This window comes from Colias croceus, chromosome 23, assembly GCF_905220415.1.
Source record: "Colias croceus chromosome 23, ilColCroc2.1".
Lineage (NCBI taxonomy): Eukaryota > Metazoa > Arthropoda > Insecta > Lepidoptera > Pieridae > Colias > Colias croceus.
In genome coordinates this window covers 204,000-228,536 of record NC_059559.1, presented here as the reverse complement: position 1 = coordinate 228,536, position 24,537 = coordinate 204,000, and the positions used below count along the sequence as shown (strand labels likewise).

At 44.0% G+C, this 24,537-nt stretch overlaps 8 protein-coding genes across 8 annotated transcripts; all 8 read right to left on the bottom strand.

The window, feature by feature from the left end:
* Positions 1-1,623: 1,623 nt before the first annotated feature.
* Positions 1,624-2,219, bottom strand: LOC123702081 (histone H2A). The gene has a single exon (XM_045649727.1). It carries the CDS (start codon positions 2,101-2,103, stop codon positions 1,729-1,731), a length of 375 nt encoding a protein of 124 aa, XP_045505683.1. The 5' UTR covers positions 2,104-2,219; the 3' UTR covers positions 1,624-1,728.
* An 829-nt stretch (positions 2,220-3,048) lies between these two features.
* On the bottom strand, positions 3,049-4,643 carry LOC123702068 (late histone H1-like). Its single transcript, XM_045649714.1, has one exon. The coding sequence runs from the start codon at positions 4,379-4,381 to the stop codon at positions 3,554-3,556; it is 828 nt and encodes a 275-aa protein (XP_045505670.1). The 5' UTR covers positions 4,382-4,643; the 3' UTR covers positions 3,049-3,553.
* A 1,614-nt stretch (positions 4,644-6,257) lies between these two features.
* On the bottom strand, positions 6,258-6,809 carry LOC123702096 (histone H4). The gene has a single exon (XM_045649741.1). It carries the CDS (start codon positions 6,755-6,757, stop codon positions 6,446-6,448), a length of 312 nt encoding a protein of 103 aa, XP_045505697.1. The 5' UTR covers positions 6,758-6,809; the 3' UTR covers positions 6,258-6,445.
* A 2,066-nt stretch (positions 6,810-8,875) lies between these two features.
* Positions 8,876-9,607, bottom strand: LOC123702077 (histone H3). Its single transcript, XM_045649722.1, has one exon. It carries the CDS (start codon positions 9,449-9,451, stop codon positions 9,041-9,043), a length of 411 nt encoding a protein of 136 aa, XP_045505678.1. The 5' UTR covers positions 9,452-9,607; the 3' UTR covers positions 8,876-9,040.
* A 1,530-nt stretch (positions 9,608-11,137) lies between these two features.
* On the bottom strand, positions 11,138-11,656 carry LOC123702088 (histone H2B). The gene has a single exon (XM_045649732.1). It carries the CDS (start codon positions 11,629-11,631, stop codon positions 11,257-11,259), a length of 375 nt encoding a protein of 124 aa, XP_045505688.1. The 5' UTR covers positions 11,632-11,656; the 3' UTR covers positions 11,138-11,256.
* Positions 11,657-18,839: 7,183 nt separating this feature from the next.
* LOC123702080 (histone H2A) lies at positions 18,840-19,435 on the bottom strand. The gene has a single exon (XM_045649726.1). The coding sequence runs from the start codon at positions 19,317-19,319 to the stop codon at positions 18,945-18,947; it is 375 nt and encodes a 124-aa protein (XP_045505682.1). The 5' UTR covers positions 19,320-19,435; the 3' UTR covers positions 18,840-18,944.
* An 882-nt stretch (positions 19,436-20,317) lies between these two features.
* On the bottom strand, positions 20,318-21,858 carry LOC123702069 (late histone H1-like). Its single transcript, XM_045649715.1, has one exon. The coding sequence runs from the start codon at positions 21,594-21,596 to the stop codon at positions 20,769-20,771; it is 828 nt and encodes a 275-aa protein (XP_045505671.1). The 5' UTR covers positions 21,597-21,858; the 3' UTR covers positions 20,318-20,768.
* Positions 21,859-23,475: 1,617 nt separating this feature from the next.
* Positions 23,476-24,067, bottom strand: LOC123702092 (histone H4). The gene has a single exon (XM_045649737.1). The coding sequence runs from the start codon at positions 23,973-23,975 to the stop codon at positions 23,664-23,666; it is 312 nt and encodes a 103-aa protein (XP_045505693.1). The 5' UTR covers positions 23,976-24,067; the 3' UTR covers positions 23,476-23,663.
* Positions 24,068-24,537: the final 470 nt, after the last annotated feature.

Sequence of the window (24,537 nt, the reverse complement as noted above, 5' to 3'; positions counted from 1 at the left end):
GGCGAACTTCTCAATGGGGCGACTAGCAAACGACTTTACTGACACGAAAGACGTGTAGTACGCACAAGGAAACAAAGTGAGGCACGAACACAACGACAGCTTGTATGTACGCGGGCACACACAAACAGGCGACGGACGTGGCTGTATAACATTTTTCGGTTCAAAAACCGGTCTACATCGCGCCACACGGCGTTACGGCCATCGGTTAGTAATGCGAGCTAGCACTTTTCGTTATCGGCCAATACCGTGGAGCGTAAGCGTCCCCTCCACACAGTGGGCGGTGAACATGCGGTGAATCATTTACATGTTTTCATTTGGCATTTTTTTTTTTTTTTAAATCACATAAGGCTGAGGTAAAATAACAATTATACAGACTACAGTCGAATTGGGAATCATCAAGGAGGATTTTATTTAAGGATTTTTTTTTTTTAATCACATAAGGCTGAGGTAAAATAACAGTACAGACTACAGTCGAATTGGGAATCATCAAGGAGGATTTTATTTAATAATAATATCTTAAATTTATCTTAAAGATATGAAACCTTATTTGTGTTAAACTTTTTTTTTAAATTGACACCAATAAATCAAACTGACGATGTCTGTCAAAATAAATATAATATTGATTCAAAGATAGTACATGAAATTGCATTGCGTTGTTATATATATTATTAATATAATAAAACGGTTGTGAGTGAAAAAAATTCTGTAACAGGTAGGTATAAAAATATCGAGCTAAATCATGATGGTACCTATATAATTTATTATCAATTAGTTTTTAGGATAACCACAAAAATGTGCATGTGCACACACAAATTATTTCTGGAAAGCATAATATTATGGAAACATAAAAAAATATACAGTCGTCTCCAAAAGCGAGAAAATTGAAAGGCAGCCTTGAAAGGTATGGTAGGTATAAATGTTATATTATTATTATTATCCATTATATTAATTATGGTCGATAATGTAGCTTTCGAATGATTTTGCAATAATAAAAAGTAGCCTGTGTTCTTTCTCAGCGTCTAAAGACTGTCTGTGCCAAATTTCATCAAAATCGGTCCAGTAGTTTTGATGATGAGCCTATTCATTAACAAACAAAGTTTTCCTCTTCATTAGTTTTACTTTAAAAATATTATTTCGCAATTAGTTTTTCAAACTAAGTATATATTTTATTTTACTTCATGCTCTACATAGGTATTTTCGTACCTATAACAAAACTAAACAACACTAAAAAAAATTACCTACAAATAGGTACATAAAACGTTCATAATATACCTAACTATTAAATTCGCCGCGGTCTCGTTCGGTTGCAAATTTTATGAACATTTAAAATAAAACTTATAAAATTCCTTCAATAATATTAGTGTAGACAAACAAACATAAAATGTATTTTGATGCGTTCAACGAGAAGGTTTACTATAAACTAAACATCTATAATTATGTACCTACTATAATTAATATTATAAAGCTGAAGAGTTTGTTTGTTTGAACGCGCTAATCTTAGGAACTAGGTACTTGTCTTAGATAGCTCATTCAAGTTTATTATACGTAGGTTAGTTAATATTATTCATGTTCTGGTACGTGTCAAATGGTAAACGATCACTATCGTTGTTTTCAAGACATATATTGCGGCCCTGAAAAGGGCCTTTTGAACAATTCATAATATTATTATGATGAACATACATAAAAATATGTAATTGTAGCGTTATTGGTAAATGCAATGCAATCCAATTAGGCCTTCTTCTCCGTCTTCTTGGGCAGCAGCACCGCCTGAATGTTAGGCAATACACCGCCCTGTGCTATGGTCACGCCGGAGAGGAGCTTGTTCAGCTCTTCGTCGTTACGTATGGCCAATTGCAGATGTCTCGGAATAATTCTAGTCTTCTTGTTGTCGCGCGCCGCGTTGCCGGCCAACTCGAGAACTTCAGCCGCCAGGTACTCCATCACGGCCGCCAGGTAAACCGGGGCACCGGCGCCCACGCGCTCCGCGTAATTGCCCTTCCTGAGCAATCTGTGAATACGGCCGACGGGGAACTGCAGACCGGCACGGTTGGAACGTGACTTTGCCTTCCCCTTCACTTTACCGCCTTTACCGCGTCCAGACATTATTTACTGTTTTCTTTGATAATATAATAAACGAAAAACTGATACGTACGTACTTGATACGTACAACGATACGCGCCGATCACTAAAGTTGTATTTTTTTTTTAAGACGCCATCGGATTTAATATATTATACGGCACGCGTCCTAGTGATTGCGGTGGGCATGACGCCGTGAAATGCGAGCGAACACAAACGACGAGCGATGCGCAGTGAACACGACCGTGTCAAATAGGTAATAATAATATTTTTTTTTTTTTTTTTTTTTTTTTTAAGCGAGGCTTCATCAAGACCCATACCATACGTACATATACATGCAAATGATAATGATAATTTTTTTCACATTTCACACAAACAATATACCTACCTAAGCATTTTTTAATTTTTTTGATGCGGTGTACAGCATCCCCAAATATATTTGTAATGATTTTATAGCAAACATTACAATAATAAATTATTAATATGAGATTTTACAACAATCTAATTCTATGACGCTGTCGAAAAGACTTGTATCTGTACCGTGGTTGATTGTTTTAAAATAAGTAACAGAAACAGATTGTGTTGTCTAGACAACCATCAATAATAAATTCATACCAGTATAGATAGATTTTAGAGAGTATTTTTAACACAATTTTTAAAGTTGTGTTTAGTTTTATTTTTTATTATTACAAATACCTACATAGGTACTACATACATACAGGGAGTCGGGCGTCGGGCGGTCGGTCGGGCGGCGTGCGCTGGTGTGGGGCGGGCGGGCGGGCGGTGCATGTTTGTTTGCCTGTCTGTGTCTGTGTCTGTGTGGTAGCGTGTTGTAGTGTGCGATGATTAGTTACATAATATTTTATTTTGCAAGTTGAAGGTGAAAAGTAACGTGTGTGTTTACCGTACGTATTACGTAGGTGTTTGATTTTTTTTTTTTTTTTTTCTTATTTCATTGCGCGTCGATGTGTATTTTTTTTTTTTTTTTTTTTTTTTTTTAAGAAACCTAACCTAACGTAAAGCTGTAGATTTGATTTTCTTGTTGTTATTATATTGTGCATGCATGTTGCTACTATAATATATTATGTATGTATGTATATATGTAAAATTGTAATAATAATGACATGATTAAAACATGAATAATAATAATTAATGTTTGAGTTTGAGTTTGTTGATTGTGTATATAGGTGGTAGTAGTAGACTGTAGATGTTATAATATTGTAGTTTTATTGTACCTACAAGTTGCTTGTTCGTCCTCGCAAATTGGAAGGAAACGTTAACCGTTCGTAGTGAGTGCGCATTCGAAAATATATGTTAGCCCTGAGAAGGGCTTTTTGGCGATAGATATAATATAATAAATATATTAATATCTATTTTGCTGAGACCGCTGCACTGCATAACCAGTTCCAACCTTCCTCGAAGTCGAATTAGGTTGCGCTTGCGCCTGCGATTGATCGATTGCACGCACACCACACGTTCACTTCTTGGACGCGGCCGAGGCTTTCTTGGCGGTGGCCGCTTTGGATTTTGGCGTTGCCGCTTTCTTCGGTTTCGGTGCCTTCGGCTTCTTCGTGGGCGGTTTGGCGCTCCTCTTAGCCTTCGGCGCGGCGGCCGACGCTGCTGCGGCGGGCTTTGCGGCCGCTTTGCCCGCAGCCGGCGCCTTCTTGGCGGCCGCGGCGGGCTTCTTTCTGCCTGCAGCTACTTTCTTGTCTTTCACCGCTGACGCTTTCGACTTGGACGGCGAGGACGAAGAGTCTGCGGCCGCTGCTGCGGCGGCGGCTGCCGCCGCCTTCTTGGACCTGCTGCCTGCGTTGACGGCCGTCTTTTTGGCGGCCGCTTGCGCCTTGCCACCGCCGCCAGATTTGCGCACCTTGACGGCCGCCGCCGCTCCGGAGCCCTTGCCGGCGGCTCCGCTCGACGGAGCGGTCTTCTTCTTGGCCGCGGAGGACTTTGACTCCAGTTTGAACGAGCCAGATGCGCCCTTGCCCTTCGTCTGAACGAGCGTGCCGGATTCGACGGCGCCCTTGAGATATCTCCTAATGAACGGCGCCAGTTTATCCGCGTCCACCTTGTACGTGGCCGATATGTACTTCTTGATCGCCTGCAGGGAAGAGCCGCTACGCTCTTTGAGATCGCTGATCGCAGTGTTCACCATTTCCGACGTCTTCGGGTGCGCCAATCTCGCTTTGGCCGCTTTCTTGGCTCCTCCCGACGCCGCTGCTGCTGCTGCTGCTGCTTTGGGCGCTTTCTTCGCGGGCGTCGACGCTGGCGCCGGAGTTTCAGTTTCGACTGCGGTGTCTGCCATTTTTGTTAATTAAAATTCAACTTCACGTCGACAATATGTAATAATTATTATATTATATTAGTATATAATATAATTACTGTTATACGTAGTACGTAGTAGGTTTCACTGTATTCGACGTACGGTGTCGCTAGTGTAGGAATCGACTGGACGGTTTACCTCACGGGGAACCGTGCAATCGAGATACGTTTTCTCGCGGTCGCGCTTGAAACTTTTCACTAACATGCCTCCGTTCGAACGTATATTTTACGTGAAATTAACGTTTAAAAGCATACGTTTCACATGTTTCTCGTCCCTTTTGAGATCGGCCCTCGTAGTGTGCAAGCCCGCGCGACGCTCGAGGAGCGCATCGATCGCGATGGACGTTTAAATTTTGCCAAGGGCTATCCGCGTGCGCGGTGTCAACTTTAAAATTATCATTTCACCTGTAATTAAACCGATTGTCGTTTCGAAAAAGGCTCTCTCAATACACTGATATACAGACGTTAAGGTGAAACTATTCGTAATCGCCATATAATATGTTTGCGACGGTTTTTAGGGGGATGAATGTGACCTGTTGTAGAACAGCATAACGCAAACGACGACCGCGCGGCCGGCTACACACACAGTTCGGCGATCGGTCGAATATGTTTAACGTCCTTTAAATACAAAAATAATAACAATACGAATGTGCCACAATAAAGAAATGACAATATTATAAATAAATGTCACATAATATGTATTGTCACAGGTAAGTATTAACCAGTAGGTACATAGTACGCACACCACACCGCACCGCCCGCACGTCTTAATATTGTCAAAATATTATATAGGCCGCGCGAGAACGAGACTACGATTCACAATTGCGTATTTATTAATATATTATTATTGTGTTAACTTAATATCGTCGCATAATAACGCATAATAAGCAATACCTAAATAATAGACAGAGGAGAAGTAACAATATTATGATGACGAATCGATAATAACACGAATGTAGTTAATTAATAGTTTATTATTTACCTAATCGTTAAGTTACTTATATATCATCATCATCATCATCATCATCATCATCATCATCATCATCATCATCAACTTAATGCAATTACAAATTCAATAGCGACAATGACGTATCCATGTTTTGATGAATTATTGTCGTACCGTTGTAGATTCCTTAAATCTTCGTAATGTACCTAAGCGCAGTAAATAATAATAGGTACTTAAATAAGAATATAATAATGAATCTAATTAGGTACCTATTGTCGAGCCAATTTAATAGGCCACATTTGACGTCTATCAATTTTATCTTCGAACAGAGGTAACCTGCTTAAAAACATCGATTAAAGTGAATAAATCGATACGGATTTGAAACATTTGTCAATCGAATTTATTAATTTATGATGATGATGATTTTTATTCACAAGACGTAATCAATGCATTCTATTCTAGATGTCAGATTTCGATTTTTAGAGTAACGCCTCTGGTATTTATTATGTTTAGAATGGTTTATCAGTAAAATGAAAATATCTTAAAATTATTACTTTTATCGGTCATTTCTAACAAAACGAAATACCTATCTTGTTATTCTATGTCGTCGTTACTAGATTACGTTGTTGAATTTTGTTGAACTGTCAAATGTTGCCTATTAAAGTGGCTCTACTATACTTAATATTATAATTAATGCGAAAGTTTTTGATGGATGGATGGATGGATGTATGTATGTATGTATGTATGTATGTATGTATGTATGTATGTGTTGAACCGATTACAATGAAATTTAGCACACATAATAATATTATAGAGAGTACAAGTGAAATGATAGCGAGTGTTGTAGTTTTGCGCGCGAGGGGAAACATATCCATAATACAATATTATATAATATTGTGGAATTAATGAATCGTTTGCGGCCCTGAAAAGGGCCTTTTTGTAGTTAATTTGTTTGTTTCAAAATCATCGCCGTGGTGATCGTACGCCCATCTTTATTCGTACCAAGAAGTATTAAAGGCCGAATCGATTGTATGGAAGAATTGACGTACGTACGAACGGACGGACGATCTTTGAAGTAACACAATTACTATGTAAAAACAATTAACCGCCGAATCCGTAGAGGGTACGTCCCTGACGTTTCAGCGCGTACACGACGTCCATTGCGGTGACGGTCTTCCTCTTTGCGTGCTCGGTGTAAGTGACGGCGTCGCGGATCACGTTCTCGAGGAATACCTTGAGAACGCCGCGCGTCTCTTCGTATATCAAACCGGATATACGCTTGACGCCACCCCTGCGAGCGAGACGACGGATCGCGGGCTTCGTGATACCCTGGATGTTGTCACGGAGCACCTTCCTGTGCCGCTTAGCGCCACCTTTTCCGAGCCCCTTGCCTCCTTTACCGCGGCCTGTCATATCGCCGACTGTCTTGCGTGATTCTACTCGTTTAGATACTTGCTTACTCGCTGCGTGCTAGGAATGGGTCGTCGACGCATTTTTCATCAACGAGACTAGACCGTTAAATGTCGTTCATCAACTAGTCGATCAACTAGTTAAAATCTTCGACTAGTCGATGTGTAAACTGAAACGATTGACACGGTCGACCGACGCGCGACGGTATTGGTAATCGAACGTTCGTTACCTTGAACTGAGGTCTACACACTACATGTAAAATTCCACATTCTTACCACGAAGTTATTACGAATTATAGATTTTCAAAGAATTCAATGTCAGCGTTGTCTCTAGTAAAGAAATAAGTTGTGTGGTTTTATGAAACCACGGTAAAAGTGAAACTTTTTTTCACACTATAGACATTTAACTAAATATTATCGATAATTATCGTACGTATCGTGCGTCACGCAACATGCGCTACACAGACCAAAAAGTTTGAGACGATGTAATAAAAGTTTCACTTTAAAAGTCAAAGCTATTTTTTAACAATTATATATAATATATCACCTATCTATTACCAAGTTTTTGTTTATGATTTAACTTGTCGTTTTAAGTCGTTAGTTATAGTCGATATATTAACATTATTCAATATATTATTATAGGTAGGTAATCCTTATGATATGTAATAAATTAACTGAATAAAAAAAATATCTTAGATTTTTAAGACAATTCAATAATAGAAATTTATAAATATAAATTTATAAATATAAATTTATAAATATAAATTTATAAATATAAATTTATAAATTTATATTAAATTATTATTTAATTCAATAATATCAAATTAATACAAATTAATCTCCTTTTTTTTCAATATTTCGAGCATTGATCATAGTAATCTCATTCAAAGTCAAACGGAATTAATGGTAAAAATATTGAACTATCAACTCGCGACGCGTCGCGTCGATCGAGTTAATACAAACGTGTCGACTGACGAGCCGTCTACGACGAGTCGTTTAACCGTCTACGGTGGACTATTATACGGCCACGTCGAAGAGTTAACCGTCGCGGACACGTTGACGAGCGTTTCGACTCTTTTGTTTAGTCGTTGAATTCAACTAGTGCGTTGGTGAGCGATGGACTAGTCGAATCGTTGAATGTACATAGACGGTTAATTTAACTAGTCCGTTGATTCAACGCCCATGCCTACTGCGTGCCCGAAAGCTTGTGCGCTCCGCAACGTTTAAATCGCCTCTATTTATACACACACATTATACACGCGTTTCGCTCGGCCCGGCCTCGATGCGCGACGGAGACGGATAGATAATATATCGTGCATATCGAGGGACTACGTTAATAATCTTTGAATAATAATAATAATATGATATCAAAATCATAAATTCAAACTCAATCACAATAATTGACAACATTAATTCATTTTTTTTAATCGCAAATATTTTTAGAGAAATTAAATAAAAAAAAAAAAAAAAAAAAAAAAAAAATACCGTAACCGTATCGTAGTTTACCTCAGCCTTATGTGATTTAAAAAAAAAAAAAAAAAAAAAAGTTTAACACAAATAAGGTTTCATAATATTATATTATCTTTAATTAAGATATTAAATAAAATCCTCCTTGATGATTCCCAATTCGACTGTAGTCTGTACTGTTATTTTACCTCAGCCTTATGTGATTTAAAAAAAAAAAAAAAAAGTTTAACACAAATAAGGTTTCATAATATAATATCTTTAATTAAGTTATTAAATAAAATCCTCCTTGATGATTCCCAATTCGACTGTAGTCTGTACTGTTATATTTTTACCTCAGCCTTGTGATTTAAAAAAAAAAAAAAAAAAAAAAAAATGCCAAATGTACCAACATCTAAATGAAAAAACTATTTCATTAGAAGAATTTAAGGTTAATGGTTACTGAATGTTTACATTACTAAAATCTAAAATTCATCAGGTAGGTAAGTTTTCTGTTTGTTTGTTATTTATAACAATATTCAGTATGCAGTAGGTAATATAATAATATTAATATTTATCATTCTCATAACAATATTATTAGGTATTTCGTTGTCTGTTTCTGTTACTGCACAGTGGAAAACATTTATAGTTAGGTTAGGTACTATTAAAATGAATCACGTGCGGCCCTGAAAAGGGCCTTTTTTTTTTTTTTTAACATTCGATGTCCGATGACGTGTCCTCTGTGCTATGTCATGTTATGTTATGTTATGTTATTTCATATTGAAACCACACACCACACGACACGACACGACGAGACACGAACAATGCAAACAACAAACGGATCTTAGGCGCGTTCACCACGGATACGGCGGGCCAATTGAATGTCCTTTGGCATAATGGTCACTCTCTTAGCGTGTATAGCGCACAGATTGGTGTCTTCAAATAGACCTACGAGGTACGCTTCGCTCGCCTCCTGCAGGGCCATGACGGCCGAGCTCTGGAAGCGGAGGTCAGTCTTGAAGTCCTGCGCTATCTCACGGACGAGACGTTGGAACGGCAACTTGCGGATCAGTAGCTCAGTGCTCTTCTGGTAGCGACGAATCTCACGCAGAGCAACCGTGCCGGGCCTGTAGCGATGGGGCTTCTTCACGCCACCGGTTGCGGGCGCACTCTTGCGGGCCGCTTTGGTGGCGAGCTGCTTCCTCGGCGCCTTTCCACCGGTGGACTTGCGAGCGGTCTGCTTTGTGCGAGCCATTGTGATCGGCGGGCTTGGTCGAAATTCGAATTCACTATATTATAGAGAAATAAAACAACAAAGTGGCCGCGATACGACCGCACGGAGAAGTGGTTGCGCTTCGAATGAATACGAAAACGCGTACGACGCCGTTTTTATAAACACGCCGTTTTACATTACACGCGTCTCCGTTTCGTTATTCATCGTGGTCGAGTGCGAGAGAGACATCGATAAGTAACCGTTCGCGCGGTGTGTATGACGAGAAAAGAGAGATAAAATAATAATAATCAAAGTTTTGTGTTGGATTTGCACGATTCCTGATGCAAAATTAACTACTTACTCGAACTCGAAAAAAAAAAAAAAAAAAAAAAAAAAAAAAAAGATCTTCAATGTGCAGATTGTCATAATATTGTCAATGTCATACACAACCCATTATGTTCGTCATTATGGTCGTAGGTACTGGATCTATTCATTAAATTTACATGTACCTAATCCAAAATGGATGGAAAACATTCAACTTTTTTTTTTTATTTTACTTCATACATAGGTACTCTACATAAGTGCAAAGTTTAATAAAAATGCGTTCAAAAATAAAATATGTCTTGGTTATTGCTTGATTCCTAGATTAAGAATTATTTTCTACTTTTTAGTGGTAAGTATCTAACTTGAAAGCGTGTTTTTTTTTAGTTTTTCAAACTCTACATAGGTATTTTCGTATAACAAAACTAAACAACACTAAAAAAAAAAAAATTACCTACAAATACATAAAACGTTCATAATATACCTAACTAGAAATTCGCCGCGGCCTCGTTCGGTTGCAAATTTTATGAACATTTAAAACTTATAAAATTCCTTCATTAACCGCTCTATCTATTAAAATAAACCGCATCAAAATCCGTTGCGCCGTTTTTGAGATCTCGAGTAATCTTCAACTTGATCATTCATTTCTATACGCCAGGAAAATTTCTATACGTCCGGAAAAATACTACTGAACCGATTACAATGAAATTTAGCACATATATAGAAGGTAACTTGGATTAACACATAGGGTAGGTTTTAACCCGGAAATCCCACGGGAACGGGAACTATGCGGGTTTTCCTTTGAAAACGCGGGCGAAGCCGCGGGCGTAAATCTAGTACAAAATATTAATTTACTAAAACTATTACAAAACACAAAACTAGGTACCTATATAAATATAACACAACAGAAAATCGGTTCGAATGTCTGTCCGTGTGTGCTATTTTCCCTATATTATAAATTTGTATAATTAAAACTAGAGAACCGATTTTGATTCGGTTTATTTCAATAGATAGACTGCATCTCGAAGGCTACTTTTTATTATTGCAAAATAATATTTTTAAAGTAAAACTAATGAAGAGGAAAACTTTGTTTGTTAATGAATAGGCTCATCATCAAAACTACTGGACCGATTTTGATGAAATTTGGCACAGACAGTCTTTAGACGCTGAGAAAGAACACAGGCTACTTTTTTAATATATATACCGCGGGCGAAGCCCTAGTTTGTAAATAAATTAAAATAAATCATACCCGCAAATGACCAACGTTAAACGTATAATTCGAAATTCGAATTTCAAAATTACAACTTTAGGTTTTCTTTTTTTTTTCTCACTGCTGTTGTTCGTGTTGGAGAAACGTATTTTTGACGTGTAAACACACACAATTCATTCATGAAATATATTGTGGCCCTGAAAAGGGCCGTTGTTGTTTTGATAGTATTTATAATAATAATAAACACAAAACGCGAGCGAGCGGGCGTTCGATAAGTCGAACACGCCACGCCGTTGTCCCGACGGCGGACGGCCGCTCACTTGGAGCTCGTGTACTTGGTGACCGCCTTGGTGCCCTCGCTGACCGCGTGCTTGGCGAGCTCGCCGGGCAGCAGCAGCCGCACGGAGGTTTGCACCTCTCGCGACGTGATGGTCGACCGCTTGTTGTAGTGAGCGAGCCGGGACGCCTCCGCGGCGATGCGCTCGAAAATGTCGTTCACGAACGAGTTCATGATGGACATGGCCTTCGAGGAGATACCGGTGTCGGGGTGGACCTGCTTGAGCACCTTGTAAATGTAAATGGCGTAGCTCTCCTTCCTCTTGTGCTTCTTCTTTTTCTTGTCAGACTTCGAGATGTTCTTCTGCGCTTTGCCGGACTTCTTGGCGGCCTTTCCACTCGTTTTTGGCGGCATGTTGCTTGTTGTAGTATAAGTTCAATCAATTGAAAATGTATAACATTTACATATACATATCGGGATCTTCGCACACGCAGCCTCCGCGAGGAGGCTGCGTGGGGAACATTGTTCGGGGCGGGAAGCCCCCTTCAATGGGAGTATAGCGCCGCCCGTCAACACGGGCGGGAATTTGGGGGGGCGTGAAAGCCCTTATTTTTTAGAATTTGATTCCGCGTCGCGCGAATCAATCGACCTCTTTCTTTTACGAGCCCGGCCATGAGTTGTGTCATGACCGGGGACGGAGGGGGACTGGGGCGAAACGACACGAATGGGCGGGGTAGGAGGCGCCAATTGCGCGTGGGAGTATAGGTGGGGAGGTGGGCTGGGTACTTGTGTACCGACAGACGGGATTTGTATTGGTGTAGGCGTAGGGGTAGTGGGCGGCGCGGCTGGGCGCGCCGGAGCAGTAGAGTGCGGGACTTGCGGGGGCGTGGGAGTGACGGAATGCACTATAAGTGCATGTAGGAAGGATCGGAGGGATGGCGCGTTATGCACCGGGGTGTGAGGGAGTGCACGGAGTGCGTGGGTGGAGGGTGGCGCTGGAGGCGCGGTTCGGGGTGCCGACATTGCAGCTAGCAATTCCGGTGGATAGGAGGGCGTTGTGTACGCCGCGGGAGGGGGGGGGGATAACAAGTCGCGCGGAAAGGGACAGCGCGACTCGGGAGGGGCGCGCATCGGTGCAATCCCTCGGAGATGGGAATGAGAGGATGCATCCGCGCGCGCAAACATGTTTTGGGATAGGCGTAGGATGAAATCGTCAAGTGTTTCCACACCGAGATCGCTGCGTATCCGCTCGTTCCTCACGCACCACGGCGCGCCAGCGATAGTGCGTAATGCGAGCGACTGCCGCGCACGCATTTTGCGGCGCAGGCTTTCACACACAAACGCATACCAGGCGGGCGCGGCGTACGTGAGGAGCGGCCGTAGGTAAATCTTATACAGACTTACCTTTATACGCAGCGGGAGTTCGGATGACAACACCGGACGAAGTATTGCGTGGGCGGATTTACACTTATTGATTACCCGCTTCACGTGGCTGTTAAAGCGAAGCCGGCGATCAATAGTGATGCCCAGGTAGGTGACATTGTTGGACCAAGGGATTTGCTCACCGGCCAGAGTGAGGTGGGTGGAGGGGGTCATACCGCCGAATACAATCGCCTGTGTCTTTTTAGCGTTCGCGGTAATCCGCCAGCGCTCAAAATACGCAGGCAATTCGTCCAACCAACGCTGCGCCTTTATCACCGCGTTCGATGTCCATACCGATGCGGTGACAAAGGCTACATCGTCGGCGTACAAAGCGACGATATGGTTAGTGGGTTGCGCGGGGGAGGGGAAATCGTCTGTGTAGGCAGAGTATAGCGCGGGCGATAAACAGCTGCCCTGCGGGACACCCGCCTGCACAGCGTGGTCTTGTGAAACGGCGGGGGACACGGAAACGTGAAAGGAACGATTCGTGAGGAAGGAGTGCAATATCCTCACGAGCCGCGCGGGGCACTGGGTGGCGGTAAGGATCTTATATATAAGGCCCTCATGCCAGACGCGGTCGAAAGCCTTTTCGATGTCCAACAGCACTGCAACCGCTCTCTCATTCTTGTTCAAAGCGGAGCTAAGGTGGTGCAATACTCTTGTCACCTGAAGGGTGGTACTGTGTGCCTCGCGAAAGCCGAATTGCTCAGCGCGAGGCGACAAGTACGGGCGCAGCATTGGCAACAGCAATGACTCGAATACTTTGGAGACTGTGCTCAACAGAGTAATGGGTCGATAGCTGCTCGGTAAGGAAGCATTCTTTCCGGGTTTGGGGATCATTATTACGCGTCCGGTCTTCCACACTGAAGGGAAGTGACCGGAGCGTAATATACCGTTAAACAGCCGCGACAAAGCCGCGACTGTTTTACGGGGGAGGTGGCGGAGGGATTCATTCGTCACGCCGTCCGCGCCGGGCGCTTTGCGCAACTTTGTACGCGAAATCGCACGGCGGACGGCGGACGGGGACGTGAAGAATGCTTCCCCAGCGAGTGGCATCGGTGAATTTAGAAAACTCGTTAGGTATTCGTTCACTGCCGTTGCGTGGGCGGCGTTCGACGGCGTCAGGGGGTTCGGCTGAAAAACTTGCGCCAGGTGTTCGGCAAACAAGTCAGCGCGACCCTGAGGGCTGTATACATAAGTACCTGCGGAGTCGGTGAGTGGGCGCGCGGGGGCGGTTGAGGATTTGAACCTGCGACAGAGTCGATGAAGCGACGGCCAGTCCTCGGCGGCCTGTTCGAGCGACCGGTGCCAGCCCTCGCTTTTGTGCTCCTCAAGCGCCGTGCTAACCTGTTCACGCAACCGAACAAGTTGCCGCTTGAGGGTCGGGCAGCGCGTTCGCTGCCATTGCCGTCGCAGAGATCGCTTCCTCTGGATAAGGTTTTTGAGGTAACCGGGAAGGGGGGGGAGACGGGAGGTGGACGGTTTGTGTGTCGTGGCTCGGACGAGGGCGGTTTGTAGTGTATCTTGCAAATCATTCGCAAACAACTCCACGTCCGCGGCGCTTGTAACCGCGCGTGCGGGGGTGGAGCGCTCAAGCGTGCTTGCAAATAACTTCCAATTTACACATCGGAGGGAGCGGGATGGGGCGATTGCCGGACTGTCTGCAGCGAACTCGGCCAATACCGGCAGGTGGTCTGAGTCGAGTTCGTCCACAATGACAGTTTGCGTTATCGACTGGCGGACCACATTGTGGATCGAAAAGTCGATAATGTCCGCGCGGTAGGAGTCTTGATCGGGATAATGAGTGGGTTCAGGAGGACCCTCTATTACGATATTGTTATAATCAATAAGGTTATAGAGGGCGTTGCCGTTGTGGCAGTTAGAGCGAGACAACCAGTGCGTATGCTTGCTATTCCAGTCACCCGCGGCGAATGTCGGCACGTCCGAGGCGAAAAGTCGTTTCACCTCGTTCGTGTCAACAGTCCCCGTAGGCGGTCTGTATATAGCATACATACGTATTCTGCCACCTGGAAGTTCCGCTTCAACGCCAAGCGCGGAAAATGACTGGGATGTGAAAGCAGGGAGGGGGGTATGAGGAATGGACCGACGGATAAGGATCGCAAGCCCGCGGTATCGCCTGCCAGTAGGCGACACCTCGTCCCTGCGATAAACTACGTACCCGGACGCGCTCAGCTTCGAAGATGGCCCCAGCTGCGTTTCGTTTAGCAGCGCCGCATCAATGTTCTGCTCCCGCATCAGGTGGCGGAGCAGTGGCTTCTTATGCGCCGGCACCATAGTGCGGGCGTTCCAATATAGTAGCCTGAGCGCTATTGTTGTAGGAGGCTGAGGAGACCCCGCATTACTATGGGTATGGGGTCTGCTCCCTCCTCTAAGGCGCTCAGGACGCTCTGGAGTACTAGCGACGCCGCTCGGATCACCGCTTGCTTCGCGGGATCGGCAGGCGCCGCTAGGGGGGGCTGCGGTGCCGACGATGATGCGGTCGGCTGTGTTCGGCGATGTTCGGGAGCCGAAGTTGCACTCGGCTCCGTTCGGGGGCGCTCGGCTGTCGTTCGGGGGCGCTCGGCTGTCGTCGTAATTGTGCGATGTTGCGCCGGCGGAATGTGCGCGGACGGGCCGGCTTGGGGCGCTGTGGCGGCGTCGCTCCGAGGGGGCTGCGAGCGGGATTTTTTCCCGCGTCCTCGTCGCTTACGTTTTGCGGGGGCGGCGGAGGCGGGATTTGCCGCCGCCATGAGGCCGCTGGTGTGCGCTTCTCCGCGCGGCACCGGCTGGATGGGTGCGGGCGGCGCTACTGGCGCGCTGGGTCTAGCGGCCGGCGCGGTGCGCGGCTGCTGTGCGTGGGTGGTGGTGGTGGTGGTGCGCGCGATGGGGCCCGCCTTTTTGTTGCGGGCCTCGCGCCGCATCACCGGGCACGACGCGTGGTTTGCGGGGTGTGGCCCCGCGCAATTGGCACAGATGGCGGGGGCGTCTCTCGGCCGCGGGCAGTCCGCGGTCGCGTGGCCCTCGCCGCAACGCACACAGGCAAGGGGCCTGTGGCAGTTGTGCGACGAGTGCCGGAAGCCCTGGCAACGGTGACATTGTGCCGGGCCCCGCTTCGAGCGCCACGCCTCGACGATTACCCCGGGCATGTGCATCAGCTCGTTGATGTCATAAATGCCCGGGGTGAGATTTGGTGTTTTCCTCAGTATTACCAGGAAGAGGCATCCGGGGCGCCCCTTCCTGGCGCGAATGGGCCGCGCGAACTCTGGGTCATACCCGAGTTCGCGCAGCGCGGCGAGCAGCTCGTCAGGCTGCGTATTGACGGGCAGTCCGCGGACGGCCACCTTGACGCTACGCTCGGCTTCGGGGGAATATGAGAACCAACTTATGTCGGCCCCCTCCCCCTCGATGCGGCGCAGGTAGCGGTCGATGGCGCGGTATTCTGCCTCGTCCTTAGGTGTGAAGCGCACGCCCGTCCCATAGGCGCGCGCGCTCACCTGGTGTCCAATGATGTTTGTCAGCTCCCGCAGGTGAGTCGTCCAATTTGGGAACGACTCAATGATAATAGGCGGGAACCTCTTGGATGCTGCGTTAGGTACTGTGGTTGTGTTAGCGGCGCCAGGTGGCGCTGCTGTGCGCGCGGGCGGCTGCGCGGGCGTAGTGCCGCTGTTTGTCGCCGGCGGCGGTTGTAGCCCGGATGGGCCGGGCTGCGGCTCCTCGGCCTCTCCGACGTCGATGCGGCGGGGGCGGCGCGGGTCGCGTGGGTGTAGTGGCTGTAGTGGCTTAGCGCCGGTGGCGGCGCCTGCACTTACCGCAGCGTAGGTGGCGGGTTGCGGTGCGGGCGCGGCGGAGGTGTCCATCGCAGTAACGATGGCGGGGGTGGCGACGGCGGGGGCGGGAGTCTGGCAAGGCCGCTTGGCCTGTGCCGACTCGACCTGCTCCTCCTCTTCGTCGCTGCTAATAAGGCGGCGGCGCCTCGCTCTCGGCTTGCCGGGCGGGATCGGTACGGAGGCGAGCTTGTCCAACAAGACCTGCTCGTCCTCCGGCGACGGCTCCTCCCAGCAGCCTGGCGGCATTCGCGCCAGATCACCTCTACGCATCTCAATATAGGATGCCAACCATCCGCGCAGTTTGTGCGATAGGTGGCCCGACTGCACGAAACGATCTATCATCATCACGTCCGATAGATATGCGGTACGTGGTGATGTGACCTGATTCGCGTCGGACTCTTCCTCGGCGGCGGCGGCGGGCCTGGGTGTTTCCCATAGCGGGGCGGGTTGCCAGAACGGTTGGGAGGGGCGTCCGGGAGCGGAGCTCGACCGGACTGCTCCATAGCGGTCGTGGCGTATTACGAAGCGCGGGCGCGATGGTCGCGCGGATCGCGCGGGAGTCGCGTGCATACTCGCGGCCTCCGTGTGGCCCTGAGAAGGGCCTTTAGGGTCGAGTGCTTCGGCGAAGCACTGGGTCGTCCGTCTGTGCTGTCTCAACAGTTACGGCCGCATCACCGCCCTCTCCGTTCTTCGGCTTTCACCGTCAAACGGCAGTCGGTGCTGCGGGACGTATCTGGGCTTCAACGAGCACGGGCGAACTTCTCAATGGGGCGACTAGCAAACGACTTTACTGACACGAAAGACGTGAAGTACGCACAAGGAAACAATGTAAGACACGAACACAACGACAGCTTGTATGTACGCGGGCACACACAAACAGGCGACGGACGTGGCTGTATAACATTTTTCGGTTCAAAAACCGGTCTACATCGCGCCACACGGCGTTACGGCCATCGGTTAGTAATGCGAGCTAGCACTTTTCGTTATCGGCCAATACCGTGGAGCGTAAGCGTCCCCTCCACACAGTGGGCGGTGAACATGCGGTGAATCATTTACATGTTTTCATTTGGCATTTTTTTTTTTTTTTAAATCACATAAGGCTGAGGTAAAATAACAATTATACAGACTACAGTCGAATTGGGAATCATCAAGGAGGATTTTATTTAAGGATTTTTTTTTTTTAATCACATAAGGCTGAGGTAAAATAACAGTACAGACTACAGTCGAATTGGGAATCATCAAGGAGGATTTTATTTAATAATAATATCTTAAATTTATCTTAAAGATATGAAACCTTATTTGTGTTAAACTTTTTTTTTAAATTGACACCAATAAATCAAACTGACGATGTCTGTCAAAATAAATATAATATTGATTCAAAGATAGTACATGAAATTGCATTGCGTTGTTATATATATTATTAATATAATAAAACGGTTGTGAGTGAAAAAAATTCTGTAACAGGTAGGTATAAAAATATCGAGCTAAATCATGATGGTACCTATATAATTTATTATCAATTAGTTTTTAGGATAACCACAAAAATGTGCATGTGCACACACAAATTATTTCTGGAAAGCATAATATTATGGAAACATAAAAAAATATACAGTCGTCTCCAAAAGCGAGAAAATTGAAAGGCAGCCTTGAAAGGTATGGTAGGTATAAATGTTATAATATTATTATTATTATCCATTATATTAATTATGGTCGATGATGTAGCTTTCGAATGATTTTGCAATAATAAAAAGTAGCCTGTGTTCTTTCTCAGCGTCTAAAGACTGTCTGTGCCAAATTTCATCAAAATCGGTCCAGTAGTTTTGATGATGAGCCTATTCATTAACAAACAAAGTTTTCCTCTTCATTAGTTTTACTTTAAAAATATTATTTCGCAATTAGTTTTTCAAACTAAGTATATATTTTATTTTACTTCATGCTCTACATAGGTATTTTCGTACCTATAACAAAACTAAACAACACTAAAAAAAATTACCTACAAATAGGTACATAAAACGTTCATAATATACCTAACTATTATATTCGCCGCGGCCTCGTTCGGTTGCAAATTTTATGAACATTTAAAACTTATAAAATTCCTTCAATAATATTAGTGTAGACAAACAAACATAAAATGTATTTTGATGCGTTCAACGAGAAGGTTTACTATAAACTAAACATCTATAATTATGTACCTACTATAATTAATATTATAAAGCTGAAGAGTTTGTTTGTTTGAACGCGCTAATCTTAGGAACTAGGTACTTGTCTTAGATAGCTCATTCAAGTTTATTATACGTAGGTTAGTTAATATTATTCATGTTCTGGTACGTGTCAAATGGTAAACGATCACTATCGTTGTTTTCAAGACATATATTGCGGCCCTGAAAAGGGCCTTTTGAACAATTCATAATATTATTATGATGAACATACATAAAAATATGTAATTGTAGCGTTATTGGTAAATGCAATGCAATCCAATTAGGCCTTCTTCTCCGTCTTCTTGGGCAGCAGCACCGCCTGAATGTTAGGCAATACACCGCCCTGTGCTATGGTCACGCCGGAGAGGAGCTTGTTCAGCTCTTCGTCGTTACGTATGGCCAATTGCAGATGTCTCGGAATAATTCTAGTCTTCTTGTTGTCGCGCGCCGCGTTGCCGGCCAACTCGAGAACTTCAGCCGCCAGGTACTCCATCACGGCCGCCAGGTAAACCGGGGCACCGGCGCCCACGCGCTCCGCGTAATTGCCCTTCCTGAGCAATCTGTGAATACGGCCGACGGGGAACTGCAGACCGGCACGGTTGGAACGTGACTTTGCCTTCCCCTTCACTTTACCGCCTTTACCGCGTCCAGACATTATTTACTGTTTTCTTTGATAATATAATAAACGAAAAACTGATACGTACGTACTTGATACGTACAACGATACGCGCCGATCACTAAAGTTGTATTTTTTTTTTAAGACGCCATCGGATTTAATATATTATACGGCACGCGTCCTAGTGATTGCGGTGGGCATGACGCCGTGAAATGCGAGCGAACACAAACGACGAGCGATGCGCAGTGAACACGACCGTGTCAAATAGGTAATAATAATATTTTTTTTTTTTTTTTTTTTTTTTTTAAGCGAGGCTTCATCAAGACCCATACCATACGTACATATACATGCAAATGATAATGATAATTTTTTTCACATTTCACACAAACAATATACCTACCTAAGCATTTTTTAATTTTTTTGATGCGGTGTACAGCATCCCCAAATATATTTGTAATGATTTTATAGCAAACATTACAATAATAAATTATTAATATGAGATTTTACAACAATCTAATTCTATGACGCTGTCGAAAAGACTTGTATCTGTACCGTGGTTGATTGTTTTAAAATAAGTAACAGAAACAGATTGTGTTGTCTAGACAACCATCAATAATAAATTCATACCAGTATAGATAGATTTTAGAGAGTATTTTTAACACAATTTTTAAAGTTGTGTTTAGTTTTATTTTTTATTATTACAAATACCTACATAGGTACTACATACATACAGGGAGTCGGGCGTCGGGCGGTCGGTCGGGCGGCGTGCGCTGGTGTGGGGCGGGCGGGCGGGCGGTGCATGTTTGTTTGCCTGTCTGTGTCTGTGTCTGTGTGGTAGCGTGTTGTAGTGTGCGATGATTAGTTACATAATATTTTATTTTGCAAGTTGAAGGTGAAAAGTAACGTGTGTGTTTACCGTACGTATTACGTAGGTGTTTGATTTTTTTTTTTTTTTTTCTTATTTCATTGCGCGTCGATGTGTAGTTTTTGTTTTTTTTTTTTTTTTTTTTAAGAAACCTAACCTAACGTAAAGCTGTAGATTTGATTTTCTTGTTGTTATTATATTGTGCATGCATGTTGCTACTATAATATATTATGTATGTATGTATATATGTAAAATTGTAATAATAATGACATGATTAAAACATGAATAATAATAATTAATGTTTGAGTTTGAGTTTGTTGATTGTGTATATAGGTGGTAGTAGTAGACTGTAGATGTTATAATATTGTAGTTTTATTGTACCTACAAGTTGCTTGTTCGTCCTCGCAAATTGGAAGGAAACGTTAACCGTTCGTAGTGAGTGCGCATTCGAAAATATATGTTAGCCCTGAGAAGGGCTTTTTGGCGATAGATATAATATAATAAATATATTAATATCTATTTTGCTGAGACCGCTGCACTGCATAACCAGTTCCAACCTTCCTCGAAGTCGAATTAGGTTGCGCTTGCGCCTGCGATTGATCGATTGCACGCACACCACACGTTCACTTCTTGGACGCGGCCGAGGCTTTCTTGGCGGTGGCCGCTTTGGATTTTGGCGTTGCCGCTTTCTTCGGTTTCGGTGCCTTCGGCTTCTTCGTGGGCGGTTTGGCGCTCCTCTTAGCCTTCGGCGCGGCGGCCGACGCTGCTGCGGCGGGCTTTGCGGCCGCTTTGCCCGCAGCCGGCGCCTTCTTGGCGGCCGCGGCGGGCTTCTTTCTGCCTGCAGCTACTTTCTTGTCTTTCACCGCTGACGCTTTCGACTTGGACGGCGAGGACGAAGAGTCTGCGGCCGCTGCTGCGGCGGCGGCTGCCGCCGCCTTCTTGGACCTGCTGCCTGCGTTGACGGCCGTCTTTTTGGCGGCCGCTTGCGCCTTGCCACCGCCGCCAGATTTGCGCACCTTGACGGCCGCCGCCGCTCCGGAGCCCTTGCCGGCGGCTCCGCTCGACGGAGCGGTCTTCTTCTTGGCCGCGGAGGACTTTGACTCCAGTTTGAACGAGCCAGATGCGCCCTTGCCCTTCGTCTGAACGAGCGTGCCGGATTCGACGGCGCCCTTGAGATATCTCCTAATGAACGGCGCCAGTTTATCCGCGTCCACCTTGTACGTGGCCGATATGTACTTCTTGATCGCCTGCAGGGAAGAGCCGCTACGCTCTTTGAGATCGCTGATCGCAGTGTTCACCATTTCCGACGTCTTCGGGTGCGCCAATCTCGCTTTGGCCGCTTTCTTGGCTCCTCCCGACGCCGCTGCTGCTGCTGCTGCTGCTTTGGGCGCTTTCTTCGCGGGCGTCGACGCTGGCGCCGGAGTTTCAGTTTCGACTGCGGTGTCTGCCATTTTTGTTAATTAAAATTCAACTTCACGTCGACAATATGTAATAATTATTATATTATATTAGTATATAATATAATTACTGTTATACGTAGTACGTAGTAGGTTTCACTGTATTCGACGTACGGTGTCGCTAGTGTAGGAATCGACTGGACGGTTTACCTCACGGGGAACCGTGCAATCGAGATACGTTTTCTCGCGGTCGCGCTTGAAACTTTTCACTAACATGCCTCCGTTCGAACGTATATTTTACGTGAAATTAACGTTTAAAAGCATACGTTTCACATGTTTCTCGTCCCTTTTGAGATCGGCCCTCGTAGTGTGCAAGCCCGCGCGACGCTCGAGGAGCGCATCGATCGCGATGGACGTTTAAATTTTGCCAAGGGCTATCCGCGTGCGCGGTGTCAACTTTAAAATTATCATTTCACCTGTAATTAAACCGATTGTCGTTTCGAAAAAGGCTCTCTCAATACACTGATATACAGACGTTAAGGTGAAACTATTCGTAATCGCCATATAATATGTTTGCGACGGTTTTTAGGGGGATGAATGTGACCTGTTGTAGAACAGCATAACGCAAACGACGACCGCGCGGCCGGCTACACACACAGTTCGGCGATCGGTCGAATATGTTTAACGTCCTTTAAATACAAAAATAATAACAATACGAATGTGCCACAATAAAGAAATGACAATATTATAAATAAATGTCACATAATATGTATTGTCACAGGTAAGTATTAACCAGTAGGTACATAGTACGCACACCACACCGCACCGCCCGCACGTCTTAATATTGTCAAAATATTATATAGGCCGCGCGAGAACGAGACTACGATTCACAATTGCGTATTTATTAATATATTATTATTGTGTTAACTTAATATCGTCGCATAATAACGCATAATAAGCAATACCTAAATAATAGACAGAGGAGAAGTAACAATATTATGATGACGAATCGATAATAACACGAATGTAGTTAATTAATAGTTTATTATTTACCTAATCGTTAAGTTACTTATATATCATCATCATCATCATCATCATCATCATCATCATCATCATCATCATCAACTTAATGCAATTACAAATTCAATAGCGACAATGACGTATCCATGTTTTGATGAATTATTGTCGTACCGTTGTAGATTCCTTAAATCTTCGTAATGTACCTAAGCGCAGTAAATAATAATAGGTACTTAAATAAGAATATAATAATGAATCTAATTAGGTACCTATTGTCGAGCCAATTTAATAGGCCACATTTGACGTCTATCAATTTTATCTTCGAACAGAGGTAACCTGCTTAAAAACATCGATTAAAGTGAATAAATCGATACGGATTTGAAACATTTGTCAATCGAATTTATTAATTTATGATGATGATGATTTTTATTCACAAGACGTAATCAATGCATTCTATTCTAGATGTCAGATTTCGATTTTTAGAGTAACGCCTCTGGTATTTATTATGTTTAGAATGGTTTATCAGTAAAATGAAAATATCTTAAAATTATTACTTTTATCGGTCATTTCTAACAAAACGAAATACCTATCTTGTTATTCTATGTCGTCGTTACTAGATTACGTTGTTGAATTTTGTTGAACTGTCAAATGTTGCCTATTAAAGTGGCTCTACTATAATACTTAATATTATAATTAATGCGAAAGTTTTTGATGGATGGATGTATGTATGTATGTATGTATGTATGTATGTATGTATGTATGTATGTATGTGTTGAACCGATTACAATGAAATTTAGCACACATAATAATATTATAGAGAGTACAAGTGAAATGATAGCGAGTGTTGTAGTTTTGCGCGCGAGGGGAAACATATCCATAATACAATATTATATAATATTGTGGAATTAATGAATCGTTTGCGGCCCTGAAAAGGGCCTTTTTGTAGTTAATTTGTTTGTTTCAAAATCATCGCCGTGGTGATCGTACGCCCATCTTTATTCGTACCAAGAAGTATTAAAGGCCGAATCGATTGTATGGAAGAATTGACGTACGTACGAACGGACGGACGATCTTTGAAGTAACACAATTACTATGTAAAAACAATTAACCGCCGAATCCGTAGAGGGTACGTCCCTGACGTTTCAGCGCGTACACGACGTCCATTGCGGTGACGGTCTTCCTCTTTGCGTGCTCGGTGTAAGTGACGGCGTCGCGGATCACGTTCTCGAGGAATACCTTGAGAACGCCGCGCGTCTCTTCGTATATCAAACCGGATATACGCTTGACGCCACCCCTGCGAGCGAGACGACGGATCGCGGGCTTCGTGATACCCTGGATGTTGTCACGGAGCACCTTCCTGTGCCGCTTAGCGCCACCTTTTCCGAGCCCCTTGCCTCCTTTACCGCGGCCTGTCATATCGCCGACTGTCTTGCGTGATTCTACTCGTTTAGATACTTGCTTACTCGCTGCGTGCCCGAAAGCTTGTGCGCTCCGCAACGTTTAAATCGCCTCTATTTATACACACACATTATACACGCGTTTCGCTCGGCCCGGCCTCGATGCGCGACGGAGACGGATAGATAATATATCGTGCATATCGAGGGACTACGTTAATAATCTTTGAATAATAATAATAATATGATATCAAAATCATAAATTCAAACTCAATCACAATAATTGACAACATTAATTCATTTTTTTTAATCGCAAATATTTTTAGAGAAATTAAATAAAAAAAAAAAAAAAAAAAAAAAAAAAATACCGTAACCGTATCGTAGTTTACCTCAGCCTTATGTGATTTAAAAAAAAAAAAAAAAAAAAAAGTTTAACACAAATAAGGTTTCATAATATTATATTATCTTTAATTAAGATATTAAATAAAATCCTCCTTGATGATTCCCAATTCGACTGTAGTCTGTACTGTTATTTTACCTCAGCCTTATGTGATTTAAAAAAAAAAAAAAAAAGTTTAACACAA